We start from the raw sequence: 15,473 nt of genomic DNA on the forward strand, positions 1-15,473 counted from the left end.
TGAGAATCACCATGAATGTTTCATGATTCATGATTTCACCATCACAACCTGGCTTACCACGAGGTGCACTATTTGCTACACCATTCCAGTGTCAGCTCTGTTTTAGAGCTTGCAATGGAGTACATAGAATCATAGAATGGTTTGGGTTGGAAGGGACCTCCAAAGGACATCTAGTCCAACCCCTCTGCAGTCAGCAGGGAAATCCTCCACTAGATCAGGCTGCTCAGAGCCCTGTTGAGCCTGACCTTGAATATCTGCAGGGATGGGGCTTCAACTGCCTTCCTGGGTGACCTGTTGCAGCGTTCACCACCCTCATGGTGCAGAACTTGTTCCTAACATCCAATCTAAATCTCCTGTAATTTCAAACCATTGCCCCTCATCCTTTGACTTTGCAAACAGTCCCTCTATGGCCTTCTTGTAGGCTCCCTTCACTTACTGGAAGGCCTAAGGTCTCCCTGGAGGCTTCTCTAGGCTGAACCATCCCAGCTCCCTCAGCCTGTCCCTGTAGGAGAGGTGTTCCAGCCCCTGATCATCTTCGTACCACTGCTCATCCAAGCATTCTTCAGCAGTTTCTTGTTCATTATAGCATCTCTGTCTTCCAGTACTGTGCCACACTTGCACAACTTTTACTGAAATAGGGGATTCTTAATCATCTTTTTCTTTTTTTTTTTTTAAATCAGTTGCCCTTCCTAGATAGAGGAAACTGCTGAAGATCAACTGATTTGTATAATTAATACATCCCATAGCCAGTATTTTCAATAAACTACATTTCAGCTGTTGAATTGCCAAGGGCAAGAGGGTGCAGGGAACTCAAGTAAATCCCAGACTAGTCAATGAGTGAGTAGTGCAATATTTATCATATTATTCCAGGATTTTGACTAATCAGCCTTGTTACCAGATGTTCCAGCTTGACAGCAAAAGAGGGTGAAATGCATCCAGTTTAAATATAGCCAAAAGCAACATGCCACACAAACACACCCAGCACAGATATTTATTGTGTGGCCATAAATAGAGCACTCTTTATAACCCTAAATATAGCCCCCAAAGCATCATACCAGTGAGAAATAGTGGACATAAAAGTTTTCTAAAGATTAATTGCAGGCCTTCCTTCTAAAATCAATAAAGAAACCATAATCTTTTCCTTTAGTCAGTGTTAAAATCACGAAGACTTTCACTTCATTTTGCCACTTGGCTCTTTGAAAACTGTATTTCAACCCACACCATTTCTTCTGTCTGAAGCTGCTGGCCAGTTTCTGAGAAATCAAAGTGGTAACTTCCCAGCAGTAACTGCCACTGGTACACTTCCTGCATGTCAGTCAGGCCATTCTCACACGTGTTTGTAATGCAAGTGGAAATTCAGATTTATTTTCTACATTTAAATATCTTCCAGATGGAACTCTAATGATAAGGAGTGTCACTGCCTTTTCCATCCTTTACAGGAAAGTTTTTAGTAGCTGTGGTTAGTCCTGACAACGAGCTGCTGAGATAACAGTGACTTTTTATTCTGCATTATTCGCAGTTACAAAATGCTCTTGAGGATAAAAACCAAAACACTACATTGAAAGCTCAAACATAACTTTTTCTCTTTTTCTTTAGAAAAAAGACTGCTGCCTTTTCAGTGGAAACAACCTTCCAAGGACCGACCCACCGAGATCAGGGAGGTTACTGCCCATGGCCTGCTTTGTTCAGGATTTTCTCCCCCATTTCTTTCATGGTTTTATTCCACATTTTGCTGTTGTGAGTGCATGAGACCTGTTTAAAAAAGAAACACCAAACAGCTGTCTGATGTTAATTGTAGAACCGTGTTACATTTGCACAATTATTTGGCTGGGGTTTTTTAAGGTTTTAAAGCAATGTCTGTCTCCAGAATTGTTATTCTGCCTTTAATTGCAAAACTCCCTCTTCAAAGATTTTCTTTTTTGTTTTTGTTTTGTTTTGTTTTGTTTTGTTTTGTCTTCCTATAGCAGCTTGGTTTTGAGTGTCTGAAGCTTTAAAAAGAGTGGTCTGTGCTTGTCTTAAGAGATTTTTGGTGGAACAAGTTGTTTGTTTCATTCACATGTGGAAATTGTTAAATATCTTTTTATTTAAAAAAAAGAGGAAAAAAAAGTTGATAAATTACATGTACAATTACAGTCCAATGATCTTTTGTATTTTATTTTTCAAAATAAATGCTTTAAATGTGATTTTTTTTTTCTAATTAATGTTTGCCTCAGAGTTGAGATTAAAATAATGTGAGGTATTGATGGATCACTTGGATGGGAAGAGCTCTAATGTCCTGGGCTTGAATCTCTGTTTAAGGTTTGTACTTGGATGCATTTTGGTTTGCTTTTTAATAACTGGATGATGAGGAGAAGGTAAATCAGTGTCCTACTGAGCGGTATCAAAGAGTCACAGGAGATTTGTTATTGCAGGAAATAACAAACAAAAGGTAATTTTTAGCCTTTTGAATTGGTTCCCCAAAAGCAATTATCAGGTGCTGCCGGGGTGAAACATTTCACAGCAGGGTGTTCAGAAGTGGTGTCCTAAAGCTGGCGGTGTGGAACATGGTTCTTCAAGTAAGGGGTTTTTAGGATGGTTTTTGTGTCTCAGTTTCGGCTCTCCTCAGTGGTTCTTGGCCTCATCTTTCTCTGCCCATTTTAAGAGAATCACTCTTTCTAAAACTATTTTTTTACCCCCACAAATTCTGCCTTTAGACTTGGAAAGTTTTGTGCTTTCTCTCTTCTGGATTTGGAAATCGCTAACGTGTTTGTCAAGGTCGTTCGTTCACTGTTGGCTTCCACGTGCTTCAGGAAATCACTCAGTGAACGTCAGTTTGGTCCAGGTTCACCAAATCCACTTCTTTTTGCAAAAGCAATCGCGGAGCATCCCCTAGTGCCGCCACGGGGCAGTGCTGCCGCTCGCTTTCTCCCCGGACGACAGCTCCGCCGCTGTCAGCCCGAAGTTGCTGTTGCCAGCCGAGCCCGGGACCAGCCCTTCACCCCGCACCGGCGGTAGAGGGAGAGGGGACAAGGTGCTAACGGACAGGTAATAAATTGATGAGTTACGGGCCGTTTAGACTCGTAGATGAGCAGAAATGCGGAGAAATAAACCCAAACCAGCCCCAGCCCTACTCGTGTCGCCTCCCGCGCGGGACCCGGATGGGCGCTACGTGAGGCGGCGGCAGCTCTCGCTTCGCCCCCACCGCGGGCGGGCGGCAGCTGAGGACGGCGGGGCAGCGGGTGCCGGAGCGGGCGAGGACCCTGGTGACGGCCCTTGGTAGGTGCGGCGGGCGGGCAGCGCCGGGCTGAGCGCGGAGGAGGCGGCGGCTGCAGCAAGTGATTCCCCTGGGGCCCGGCAGGTGGCATGAGCGCGGCGGCGGCGGCGCCGTTAACCGAGCTCCGAGCGGTGCCTGTCAGGGGAGGGGCGGGAAAACCCCTCAGCGCTGGGCTGAGGCGGGGTCCGGCGCGGGGAACGGGTTAGAGGGGAGCTGGGGAAACGGTGGGAGAACGGCCGGTTCTGAGGGCGGCAGAGCTGCTGCTGCTGCTGGCCCGGGCTGCATGCCGGGCAACCCCCGCCTGGGCTGGTCACGCCAGGGAAAGTCAAGTCCCGCATCTGCAGGTGCTGCCATGGAATCACAGAACTCTAGCGGGTGGGAGGAGGTTCGGAAGGGACCTCTGGAGATCATCTAATCCAACCCCCCTGCCAGAGCAGGATCACCCAGAGTAAATCACCCAGGATCGTGTCCAGGTGGGTTTTGAATGCCTCCAGGGATGGAGACTCCACGACCTCTTGCAGACAACCTGGTCCAGTGCTCTGCCATCCTCAAAGCAAAGAAAATTTTCCTTTTGTTTAGGTGGTACTTCCTGTGTTCCGTTTTGTGTCCCATTTCCTGTCACTGGACACCACTGCGAAGAGTCTGGCCACATCCGCCTGACACTCATCCTTTAGGCAGGGATAGAAATTAATAAGATCCTCTCTCAGTCCTTGCTTCTCCAGGCTAAACAGCCCCAGGCCTTTCCTCATAGGTAGGTTCCAGTCTCCTCAGCATCTTAGTGGCTTTCTGCTGGACTCCAGTAGATACTTATCCTTTCTGAACTGGAGAGCCAAGAAGTGAATGCAGAACTCCAGATGTAGCCTCACCAGGGTACAGTAGAGAAGGAGAAGAACTTCTCTTGACCTGCTGGCCACACTCTTCTTAAATCTCAGAATCACAGAATGTTAGGGGTTGGAAGGGACCTCCAGGGATCATTGAGTAGCTTTGCCAACACCAGTGTAACCTCAGAAAGTTGTCTGAACTGATATGGAAAAGCTGAGGGAAGTGCAGAGCCTTGAGAAGCTTTTTTGAGTCTTTCCATCAAGTAAAACTCAATGCAGCTGTAGAGTTGCTGTCGTCTGTCATTCCCTAGGGAATGAAGCAAAACTTGTGGGTCCAGTTCATTTAGTAAGCTCCTTTGGTATGCACCTGTGAGGCAGTATCTGAGCTGTCTGTAACAAAAGCTCTGGGAAATAATCTCTGCCATTTACGTGACCGGCAGCTTGTAAACTGGAAGGAACTATTTCTGGTAGGGTTGGATGATGCTGATATGATTCAGTTCAATATTTGATTTAGTAATCATTTTATTGATTATATTTTCTCATTAATTATCTGTTGATCTGGACCTAGATGTACTTCAACGTGGAAATGGATGCATTTACTTAATTTAAATAAACAAAGCAAACCCTGTAATCTCAAATGAGAGGTTTAACAAAGAATTCATAGTTTCAGTTGGAAAAGACCTCTAAGAGTCCACTCATCGACCTAAGACCACCATGGCCATTAAACCATGTCACCAACTGCCATTTACACACATTTCTTAGTTAATAATAATTACTGGAGGTGCTTTAAATGGCAAGAAGAGGATATTCAGATAGATGTATGTTCCTCATGAAGTGAAATGCAGACAACCAAAATGCAGAAGGCTGGGCATTAGAAAACTGGCCAGTGATTAGCTTCTGTTTTTCTTTTAGAAAGACTCTGTTCCAGTCAGTTTGCTGCTGTTTCACTACTCTTTGTCTGTGGATGAACAGGAAGTGAAGCAAACTTTTCAATGAAGGTCAGAAAACAGGTTAAACTTGTCAGTGATCAATCTCTTCGTTTTACTGCCCCTAATCTTATTCTTGAAATCCTGGACTAAGTGTAGGCTGAGCTCTTGTATGCTAAACCTCACTATTCAGGAGATTGGTTTGTGTGAACTTCCCAATGGCAAGGTTATTATTTGTGAGTGGAACATAATTAATGTATGCTCTCTCATGTTTTTTTTTTTCTTCAACTTTGCTGTCATGTTAAAGGAAGATTATGAAAGAGGAAGAAGAATTCCTTTTACTTAAGCCTCCCCTTCTCCTGGGAAAGAAGACCTTTTTGGTACAGTGGCAAATGGATGAACTTACCCAACACACATTCTGTGGTCTGTGATTCGCATATACTTAATGGAGCTAAATTGTGTTTATTCTGAGTATCATCCATTTACATCAAAGCTATGGAACATTCTTGGGAAAAGTAGACAATTAAATACCACTTTTTTTTTTTTGTCCAGTCTTGTGTACTTTTGAATAGTCTGGAGAGAACTGAACAGTCAAAGCACTGGTGTCAAGTTAACAGCATCATAAATCAACAGTAAATAGAGGTTCCCACTCAGTTTTGACCATGCATCTTCTAAATTAAGTTTCTGCAAGCTGTTTCTTGGTGAGAATTTATCTCCTTAAAGGAGCCCCTAACAAAACAGTTACTCATTTATAGCGTGCATGTTCTTTATCTGTGAAACATAATTGGCTTATTTTGATAATTGATCATGCCAGAATAAATGTTGTTTAGGATAAATATTAAAACAGTTAATAAGTGTGGACATTGAGAAGCCCTTCTATCCTTATTTACCTGCCTATGCATTGTTCTGTGGTGAAAAAATTGAGTATGAAGTGATCTGAACTGTAGAGAAGAGCAATTAAGTCTGTCTTAAGCTGAGACAACGCTCTTAACAAGCTGCAGATTAAAAAGAAATTTTGGTAACTTCATGGTACCTACTTACCTCAATTTATTACGGTGTTAAACAGCATCTAGAATTCATTCCCAGACTCTGGGGGAAGAAAGCTATGCACACTCCCACAGGGTGTGAAGTTCTGATCTGTTTAGCTCTCAAACAGCTTCTGTTTTGACCAGGAGAATCCCAGTTCTGTCTGGGTTCATTTTGAACTTGCTGTGCTTCCTTTAAGAGCCAAGATCTCTAAAGAGCCTGATGATGTGCACAGTGAATTAGTAAGGCAGAATAAATAATCATGGCTATTCAAATTGTCTGTCATGTCTGCTTGTTGCTTTTGATTGGAAGCAACCTTTATGAAACATTTATTTAGTCAACAAATAAATGTACCAGATGTGCTTATGCAAATATTCCTTCTGTTTTTATATTTTACAGTGATTAGAGACAAGCTTGAAGGGTTAAAGGGTTAGATAAAGCCTCCATCAGTACAGTATCTTTGTCAGGAAGTTGTGATGTCACTGGAGCCACCACAGCAGTCCTGTAAACAGAAGTGCTTTTGACATAATGCAGCCTGAAGAGCAGGGTGAGAGCAGTGTGGGGTTGCCAATCCTTCCTACTCTGCTCTTCCAATTGTTACTTCATAATGCAGCTTATTGTCCCATCTTCTGGTTGCGGATGGGCAGTGGAAGCTGGCATTGCTGGGCATTTTCTTCTGTGCAGGAAAGGGAATGGATGATTAGGAGTAAATGCACACATAATCTATAGAGATCTGTAACACTTGGAGTTCAGTACATGTGTGTCAAGTATTTGTGCGCGGCACGATGTGATGCAGTTTTGTCTGGTTGGAAACCCCCGTTCTCTCCTTTCACAGGGAATGCTGGAGCAGAGCAGGGCTTCGCCAGAGCAGGCTCTGATCGCTCTGGCAGCTGAGGGTGACAGGCTGGCAGCAGCAGGCTGGGAGCTGCACGGCGCACACGGCCAATGAGAGCCTGCATTTCAGGACGTGCTTCTGCAGATGGCCTATGGCGATGGCCGGGGTGGGACAGCGGCCACCCAAATTCCTCCAGCAAATGATATTTTGCTGCAAAAGCCTGCTGGAGCCAATCACGCACTGCACCGCACAGCCAATGGACGCCGGGCTCTTACCCAGCCACTGGCAGGGGCTGTGTGGCTGGAGGACCTTGGTAGAGCTCCGCAAACTGCATTCCTGCAGGGACAGCCCTCTCCCAGTTTGTGTCTCAGCACAATAGTCCTCGCCGTGATTCATTTCCCACTAATAACAGTGCCACTGTAAACAATCGGTGCCCGGCCGGAGTGCCGTGCCGTGCCTTGCCTTGTCTGCGAGGTGACCTGCAGCTGGTGGGGACACTGCCGAAGTAATTTGGGTCTGGTTTCCCATTTAGCAGTGCCACGGCTGCCTACACAGCAGACCTGCTGACGAGAGCCAGAGGGATGGTGGTAGTTACGGGGCAGAGCAAAGTGAGTGGAAACCCGGATGATGCCATGTCGAGCTCAGATGCAGAGGATGATTTCCAAGAGCCAGCCACTCCTACTGCAACCCAGGCAGGGCAAGCACTACCTCTGCTGCCTCAGCAGGTAAGAGCTCTCTGGTACTCTTCATCTGATAAGATGCTCAGGTGCCAAAGAATTCAGGATTTCTTTGGTGAAGTATTTATGGGTATCCAGCTCGGTTGCCATTAGTAGCTAAATGGTTGATTAAGACTTATTCTCTTGAATTTTACTTCAGTAGCTTGGCAGCATTACTTAGAATTTCTATCTGTGTTTAGGTGTGACAAACACAACCAAGTGTTTATTTTCATCCTGAAACATCTTACAGTGTGGTATTAAGATTTTAGGCCTGCTGTAAACCTGACATAAACACAGAATCACTCGGGGGTTTTTTCAGTGTATAGTATAGTAGTGTAGTGTAAAGAAATCAGCAGAGTAGCAACTGAGTGCAAGTCCCAAGGTTGGCCTGAGGTTTTGTGTGTGGGTGTAGGTGTGGGTGTGTGCATGGGCGGGGAGGATTTTTTGTTTTGTTTTGTTTTGTTGTTTTTTCCCCCTGAAAGAGCCAAGAGGAGACATTCATGCTTTAATGAATATCTGGTATTAAAGCCGTCAGATTTCCAACCCATTACACCCAGAAACCAGCCAAAGTATTCCACTTGTTAACCCTTGAACCTCACTGTTCCGTGGCGACAGGCCAGGGGAGAACTGTTTGTCCAACCGCTTCATGTCACTGTGGCAAAGGCTGTACGCTGTGTCTTCTGAAAGTTGTATCCCTTTTGGCCTGAACATGCCTGCCAGGGACTAAAAGCTCGTTTCTGATGATGTGATTGCTTTTGCAGTTTCCAGAAGTTGTGCCACTCAACGTAGGAGGCATGTATTTTACAACCAGACTGTCAACACTGAGACGTTACGAGGACACAATGCTGGCGGCTATGTTCAGTGGAAGACACTATATTCCAACAGATGCTGAAGGCAGATACTTCATTGACAGAGATGGGACCTACTTTGGGTATGTACAGTGTCCTCAGTAGCACACTTCAAAAGTTGTTACTGAAGAAACTTATTTTTAGAGCAAAATTAAGCTTTAATGTATTTTTTCCCTTCTAGTTTAATCCTCTTGGTGTCATAGGTCAATGGGACTCCCTGGCATGGATGCCTTCAAAACATCTCAAGAATTGTAATTAGGAAACTACTTGGTTCATTCTTTAGGGCTTAAGTTTTTAGTTGGGGAGAGAAAAGCAAGTAATGTTTTGAATTTGTGCCTTGTCTCACTTAGAGTATCTCCTTCCAAGGTGTGACGTTGTTTTGATGTTTGAAAAAGTGTATATCTGTCATTGCTTTTCAGAGGAAGCTTTTTAATTGATATTGCAGTAGTTATGATAAGGATGGAATGGAAGGAATGCAATCAAGGTTATTTAAGCAGTAGAAAGTATGATATTTTCAGTGTTTAGCAGGATGTAATGTAACTGGTAAAAAAAAAGCACAAGACACAAAGAATATTTTTTAGTTATTTTTGCTGGCAGTGCCATGTTCGATCATCTTCAGGATTCTTAGCTTTTGTTTCATTTTTAATTGAACTAAGTATGATCTTACTTGGTGTGAGATTACTAGAAAAGGTAAGCAGGGTTGATGGGTTAATGTTCATGGCTTAAGGTCTTTGCCCAGAGCACACTTTGTCATTTAATGTACATTTCTTGTTTCTCCTTCATAGGCATTGCCTTAATCACTTCGACAGAGAAGCACTGAATTATTTTCAAAGCATATTTGGATTGTACCATAATCTGGGACAGAAATAGATTAGGCCATTATATTTATTGGAAAGTAATTGTTTCTTTACATTTGGCAGTTTGGAAGTGGCTGCTGCTTTGTTGGAAAATCAGTTTATTTATGATATCTGTCTGAATTCAGGCTGTAGCTGGAACAGAGAGCCAAGTTATCATGTGCTGTGTTTGTTGACATTCTGATGAAGGCAGCAGTAATGCTTGGCGTATTTGATATGATCAATAATAGTTTTGTTGGTTAATGTTTTAAACTGATTTCTTTCCCTGTTAAAAAGCTTGTAGCTTAGTGTTTCAGAACTACAAGGAAGTGTTTGTTCTTTATTTCTTTGTCTCTCAATATTATTATTACTACACACACTTCAGGTGTATATGAACCTGATGCTGTGAAGGCAACATGCCCTCTTTCAAATCACAGAATCATAGAATGGTTTGGGTTGGAAGGGACCTCCAAAGGACATCTGGCCCCACCCCCTGCAGTGACCAGGGACATCTTCCACTAGAACAGGTTGCCCAAGGCCTCATTCAGCCTGACCTTGACATATTCAGGGCTGGGGCCTCAAGTGCCTGCCTAGGCAAACTGTTCCACCACCCTCGTGGTAAAGAACTTGTTCCTAATGTCCAATTTAAATCTCCTCCTCTCTCATTTCAAACCATTGCCCCTTGTCCTGTCGCTGCAGGCCTTTGTAAACAGTCCCTCTGCAGCCTTCCTGTAGGCTCCCTTCAGGTACTGGAAGGCTGCTACTAGGTTTCCCTGGAACCTTCTCTCTGCATGCTGAGCAACCCCAGCTCCTTCAACCTGTCCTTATAGCAAAGCTTCTCCAGGCCCCTGATTGTTTTCATGGCCCTCCTGTGCACCTGCTTCATCAGGTCCATGTCCTTCCTGTGTTGAGGGCTCCAGAGCTGGATGCAGTACTCCAGGTGAGGTCTCACCAGAGCGAAGTGGCAGAATCACCTCTCTTGACCTGCTGGCCACCATCCATTCAGCCAGGATCCTGCTTCTGTGTGGGACAAAATGTCCATGCAGGTCGTTCTCCAGGAAAATGGAAAAGATTCTTTTGTCACAGCTGCTATGATCTCTTTCCCAAGACATTTTATGTCCTCTTCTATTTTAAGTGGTTACTCCACCTTGACCTTTTTGTTTAAAGTTCAATGGGTGTTTTTGGAGTGAGTTTTGACATTAAGAGAGGCAAAATGTGAACTGATGACTTAGAAACTTGAATGCAGCAAATGCTTTTCAAAACATATGTTGGAAATGTGACTCACACTTATTTCAGTTACTGTCTAAGCATAAGGATTTCTGTCTCAATAGAATAAACAATGAATGTCCAGCTTTGCTTTTGAACCTGCTGCAGAACTGTGGCAGAACTGTGTTACTTAATGATATTTTTGCCTTTTTTTAGAGACATACTTAACTTTCTACGATCTGGTGACCTGCCACCGAGAGAACGAGTGAGGGCAGTTTACAAGGAAGCTCAGTATTATTCCATAGGACCACTGCTGGACAATCTAGAGGATATCCAGCCTCTTAAAGGAGAAAAAGTTAGACAAGCTTTCCTGGGCCTGATGCCATATTACAAAGGTAAAGAAACACAGTAGTGTTGGCAATTGTTCTAGTGTAATTCAAGTAGTATATGTGGTGCTTTCAGGTCTCATTTCAACTTTCAATCTAATTCCATTGTATTGGAGAAGTTTCTTTGGTATCTTTCATCTTTAGATCTTTGAGGTTTCCCTATCAGATTTATTCCTGCTGCATCCAAGGATGTGTTTTTTTATGCTGTCTTAAAAGGGAGCAAGATCTAGGCCATGCCTAGGCTTGTTAAATGAGAAGGTTTCTCTGCCTCTGCTTCTGTTCCATTAGGACCTGCAACTGAATAAATTTGGGCATATAGTAAGGACACCAAGTTCACAAGATAACCAAGACTGATTTAATTACAATCTTGCTACATGCAGCTTCCCATTGCTGCTAGTATTATATTAAGAATAACTTGTTAAACATTGAAGGAGTGTGTTTCACATGAACTAATTGCATTTGCTTGCTTTCACTAGGTGCTTCATTGTTGTTTTCAACTTTTTCTTGTTTTTTAAGATCATTTGGAGCGGATCATCGAAATAGCAAAGCTTAGAGCGATGCAGAGGAAAGCCAGGTTTGCAAAATTAAAGGTCTGTGTCTTCAAAGAAGAGATGCCCATCACTCCCTACGAATGCCCCCATTTCAACTCCCTGCGTTTTGAAAGGAGTGAGAGTGAGACCAAGCTGTTTGAACATCACTGCGAAGTGGATGTGTCTTTTGGCCCCTGGGAGGCTGTGGCTGATGTCTATGATCTTCTGCACTGTATCGTGACAGACCTGTCAGACAGAGGGATAACTGTGGATCATCAGTGCATTGGGGTGTGTGATAAACACCTGATCAATCACTATTACTGCAAGCGTCCCATCTATGAATTCAAGATTACTTGGTGGTGAGTTCTTTTGCCCAGAAGGGTGCAGGGAATCAAAGGACTTCTGGATGAGCACTGGTTTGAATACTCTTGCAACGTGTCTCTGGAAATGCACTGCTGCTAACGTGTTTTGGAATCAGCCTGCTGACGTGTTGGCCAATGCTTAGCTGTTCAGCAACAGGGGACTTGGAACAGAGGTTGGAAAGCCTCTGAAATCTTGAAAAACCAGCCTGAAACAAGACTGTTGGCTCAGGTACTTTAACGAGGCACAAAACGAAATCACCTCATGGAAATGACGGAGAGGAGCGTCTTAACATCTTTTAAAAGGTGCCACCTACCCTGTGGCTTTAGTGTCACAGTCTGCAAAGTGGATGTTGCAAATCTCAGCTGTGTCCTTGCAAAGCCAGGGTGCTAATAATACTGACATAATGTGGCTATATTTTACCCACTAAGAAATGTTTTAGTCACTAATTAAACTTAACACTTTATAAAATTGAGTAATGCCCAGCACAGAGATTCTGAAAATGTAATTTTGATGAAATAGATCATTTGGAAAAACAAAAAGGAAACAAAAAAGGACTCTTCCCTGTATGTTATTAATTGTTGTCACAATTAAGCTATACTTCTTTTTTTAATTAACAATCTGCATTCTGAGTTGTAATGTTATACCTAAATTTATTTCCATTGTTACAAAAAGGAATAGCAGATTTGGAATATATTCCTTAATGCTTTTAGGAATAATAACTGTTCAAGGAAGATTTGTGCCTGTTTTTAGCCTTAGAAATGTTAAATGTTTACAGTACCTACAAAAAAAAAAAAAAAAAAGAAAAGAGAATCTCTATAGAATCAGGTTATTTACAAGGCTTTTGGTAAATGAGAAAACCCTGTATGTGTGTTCCTATTAGCAGAAGTAAGGGGAATATTTAATGTATATTATTTTATTACTAACTCTTTTTACATTCTGTGATATTACACTTTGTTCTAGAGTTAGAGTCAAATTCTACTAGACAAGTGCTTCCTTCACATCACTTTCTTCAGACAATTAAATCTCATCTTTAACATTCTCTTTGACCCTTCCTGCTGTAACATCAGGAAGAAAAAAAATCAGACTTCATTCTCAAATATTTACCCCATTATATACCCATTATAAACCTCATTTTCAAATGTTACTTCATTATAAACCATTTTCAAATATTTGTACCATTATAAACCCCACTATCAAGCTAGGAAACTTCTTTCCACACTGAAAGGGGCAGCCCTGGCAGAATCCTATTCTTTTCTTTGCACTTGTGCCATCAGTAATCACATCCTGAAGCTGAATTACTTGATGTCCAAAACTGAAAGGTAGATCTAAAGCACCTGAAGATGAGAGATACAGAAAATTCCAGCATTTTTCTGAAAGACCCCACTTGAAGTAGCCCCAAAATGAGAAGAGAAGGAAAGGAAATGTTTGCCTATTGCATTCCATTGGATTAGTTAATCCAAGAGTACAGCTTAATTAAACTTTTGACCAAAACATTTAAGAAACCTGTTAAACCTGGAAAGCAGCTCCACAGAGAAAGACCTTGGAGTGCTAGTGGACAGCAAGTTCTCCATGGAACAACAATGTGCTCTTGTGGCCAGTGGGATCCTGGGATGTATCAAGAAAGGTTTGTCCAGCAGGTCGAGGGAAGTTCTGCCTCTGTTCTGCCCTGGTGAGACCACAGCTGCAATCCTGTGTCCAGTTTTGGGCTCCCCGGTTCAAGAGAGACAGAGACCTGCTGGAGAGAATCCAACAGAGAGCCATGAGGATGATTAGGGGACTTGAGCATCTCCCTTATGAAGAGAGACTGAGAGCCCTGGGGCTGTTTAGTCTGGAGAAGACTGAGAGGGGATCTGATCAATGTCTATCAATATCTGAGGGGTGGGTGTCAAGTGGAGGGGACCAGGCTCTTTTTGGTGGTTCACAGTGATAGGACAAGGAACAATGGCTTCAAAGTTGAACATAGAAGATTTCTCCTCAACAGGAGGAGAAACTTCTTTATAGTGAGGATGACAGAGCACCGGAACAGGCTGCCCAGAGGGGTTGTGGAGTCTCCTTCTCTGGAGACTTTCAAACCCACCTGGATGCATTCCTGTGTGGGCTACCCTAAGTGATCCTGCTCTGGCAGGGGGCTTGGACCTGATGATCTCTTGAGGTCCCTTCCAACCTCTGATATACTGTGAGACTGTGATACTGTAATTAATTACAGTGATCAAAATTCTCAGCTGAGGTAATTTTAAGACACATTTTAAGAACTTTCTGATCAAATTGTCTTGCAAAAAAAGAGAGGCAAATTGTTCACATTGTGACACTTAGGTATTGAATTCAGGAATTGTTAGTAGCTTGTCTCCCTGAGGTGGGGGCATGTAGCTCTAATTATCTCTTTTCAAATGTTTACTTACATCATTGTCAAGTGCTGAGATTCAAATCCAGAGCTTACATTTTGAAATGGAGGGAGGGAATGATGTGCATTTGGATCTCATTTTCATTTCATGTAAATTTTCTTCAATATCGACCTTTGTGTTGAAAGTTGTACTTACGTTTGTCAATCCCAAATTAAAAGTCAGTCTGAGATAAGTAAAGCTTCCCTAAAGTGATAGGAAGCTTGTATGGTGTCTGAGCTACTCTGCTGGCTTCTTTTTTTTTTTTTAAATTCCAGGGAATCTTAAACTGAAATCCACAATTTCTAATAAACTGGCATAATCTTATAGCTGAGGCTTACAAAGTTTTGGCTGCTTGTACCACTTCAGATTTAAGATTAATGGTTATTCCTGGGTTATTTGGTGCATATTTACCACTTCCCTCATGTATTTAAATGGACATAACTCTGGTTTGAATTTCAGCATGACTTGAAGAAATGGGAGCACAATGTGATTTAACAGCATGGAGTTTTGTTTGGCTTTAGGAATTTTTCACTGTTATTTTGCACAAGCTGTGATGGCAGAATTCCTGTTTCAGTCATGTTTGTTGTTTCTTAACGTGCACACAATGGTATTCTATCATTTTTTTCCTGTTTATTGCTGAAATAAGTAAGGAAGACTACCTAACCAAAACGCAAAAATGAAAATCCTGGTCTGTATCAGTCACATCTTCATTGAAACTTCCATCTCTCAGATCCTCCAGCAGACAGCAAACATTAAGTGCAATATGAAAGAAGAAAACAGGGATTTGAGCCAACAGGCTTTTACTGAACACATACATTCTGTGTTGTGATTAGTGCAAGTTACCAATACTGTTACTGACTACACTGAGCAGTCTTTGTTTACAATGACTTACATGATATTGCCTAATATGTTTTCATTTGTTGACAGAAACAGAAGAGTTGTGCAGGCAAGTAGCAGGGGAGGATAATCCAATAACTGATTTCTAGAACATTTTTGACTTTCCTTGGCTTTTAGCATCATTTTTGGAGTTCTGCCTTTGCGCCGAAACCGTGAGTAGCTGATCTGCTAAATCCATGGTTAAGATGACTGATGGTTTTGTACTTCATCGTTGTCCAATTAAACTCATGCCTATGTAATAGTGCTTTTTTTAATTTCTTATTTCCTTTAGGACTTTTCCTTCTATCTGTTTAGGCCAGAGGTTTGCTAGAAGATATTTACCTGTTTCACTGTACCTCTACTTGAGCTTTTTTGCCAGTTCACAGCTACTTTTTCACCTCTACACTCCCAGGCAACCTGGTTTATTTGTCAGCTGACACCACAGACATGCAGTAAATGCTCTCATCTCAGTC

The 15,473-nt window shown here is 42.6% G+C and overlaps 1 protein-coding gene across 1 annotated transcript; it reads left to right on the plus strand.

The window, feature by feature from the left end:
* Nucleotides 1-7,403: 7,403 nt before the first annotated feature.
* KCTD7 (potassium channel tetramerization domain containing 7) lies at nt 7,404-11,743 on the plus strand. Its single transcript, XM_054394465.1, has 4 exons — nt 7,404-7,586; nt 8,339-8,508; nt 10,681-10,859; nt 11,367-11,743. The coding sequence occupies exons 1-4, from the start codon at nt 7,443-7,445 to the stop codon at nt 11,741-11,743; spliced, it is 870 nt and encodes a 289-aa protein (XP_054250440.1). The 5' UTR covers nt 7,404-7,442.
* Nucleotides 11,744-15,473: the final 3,730 nt, after the last annotated feature.

The sequence above is a fragment of the Indicator indicator genome, chromosome 30, assembly GCF_027791375.1.
Source record: "Indicator indicator isolate 239-I01 chromosome 30, UM_Iind_1.1, whole genome shotgun sequence".
Lineage (NCBI taxonomy): Eukaryota > Metazoa > Chordata > Aves > Piciformes > Indicatoridae > Indicator > Indicator indicator.

Bases quoted from the DNA above. Each gene is read 5' to 3' on its own strand.
- KCTD7 (XM_054394465.1), top strand. From the start codon at position 7,443: ATGGTGGTAGTTACGGGGCAGAGCAAAGTGAGTGGAAACCCGGATGAT. The intron at 8,509-10,680 runs GTATGTACAGTG...GCCTTTTTTTAG, and splicing joins AGAGATGGGACCTACTTTGG to AGACATACTTAACTTTCTAC. The intron at 10,860-11,366 runs GTAAAGAAACAC...TTGTTTTTTAAG, and splicing joins CCTGATGCCATATTACAAAG to ATCATTTGGAGCGGATCATC.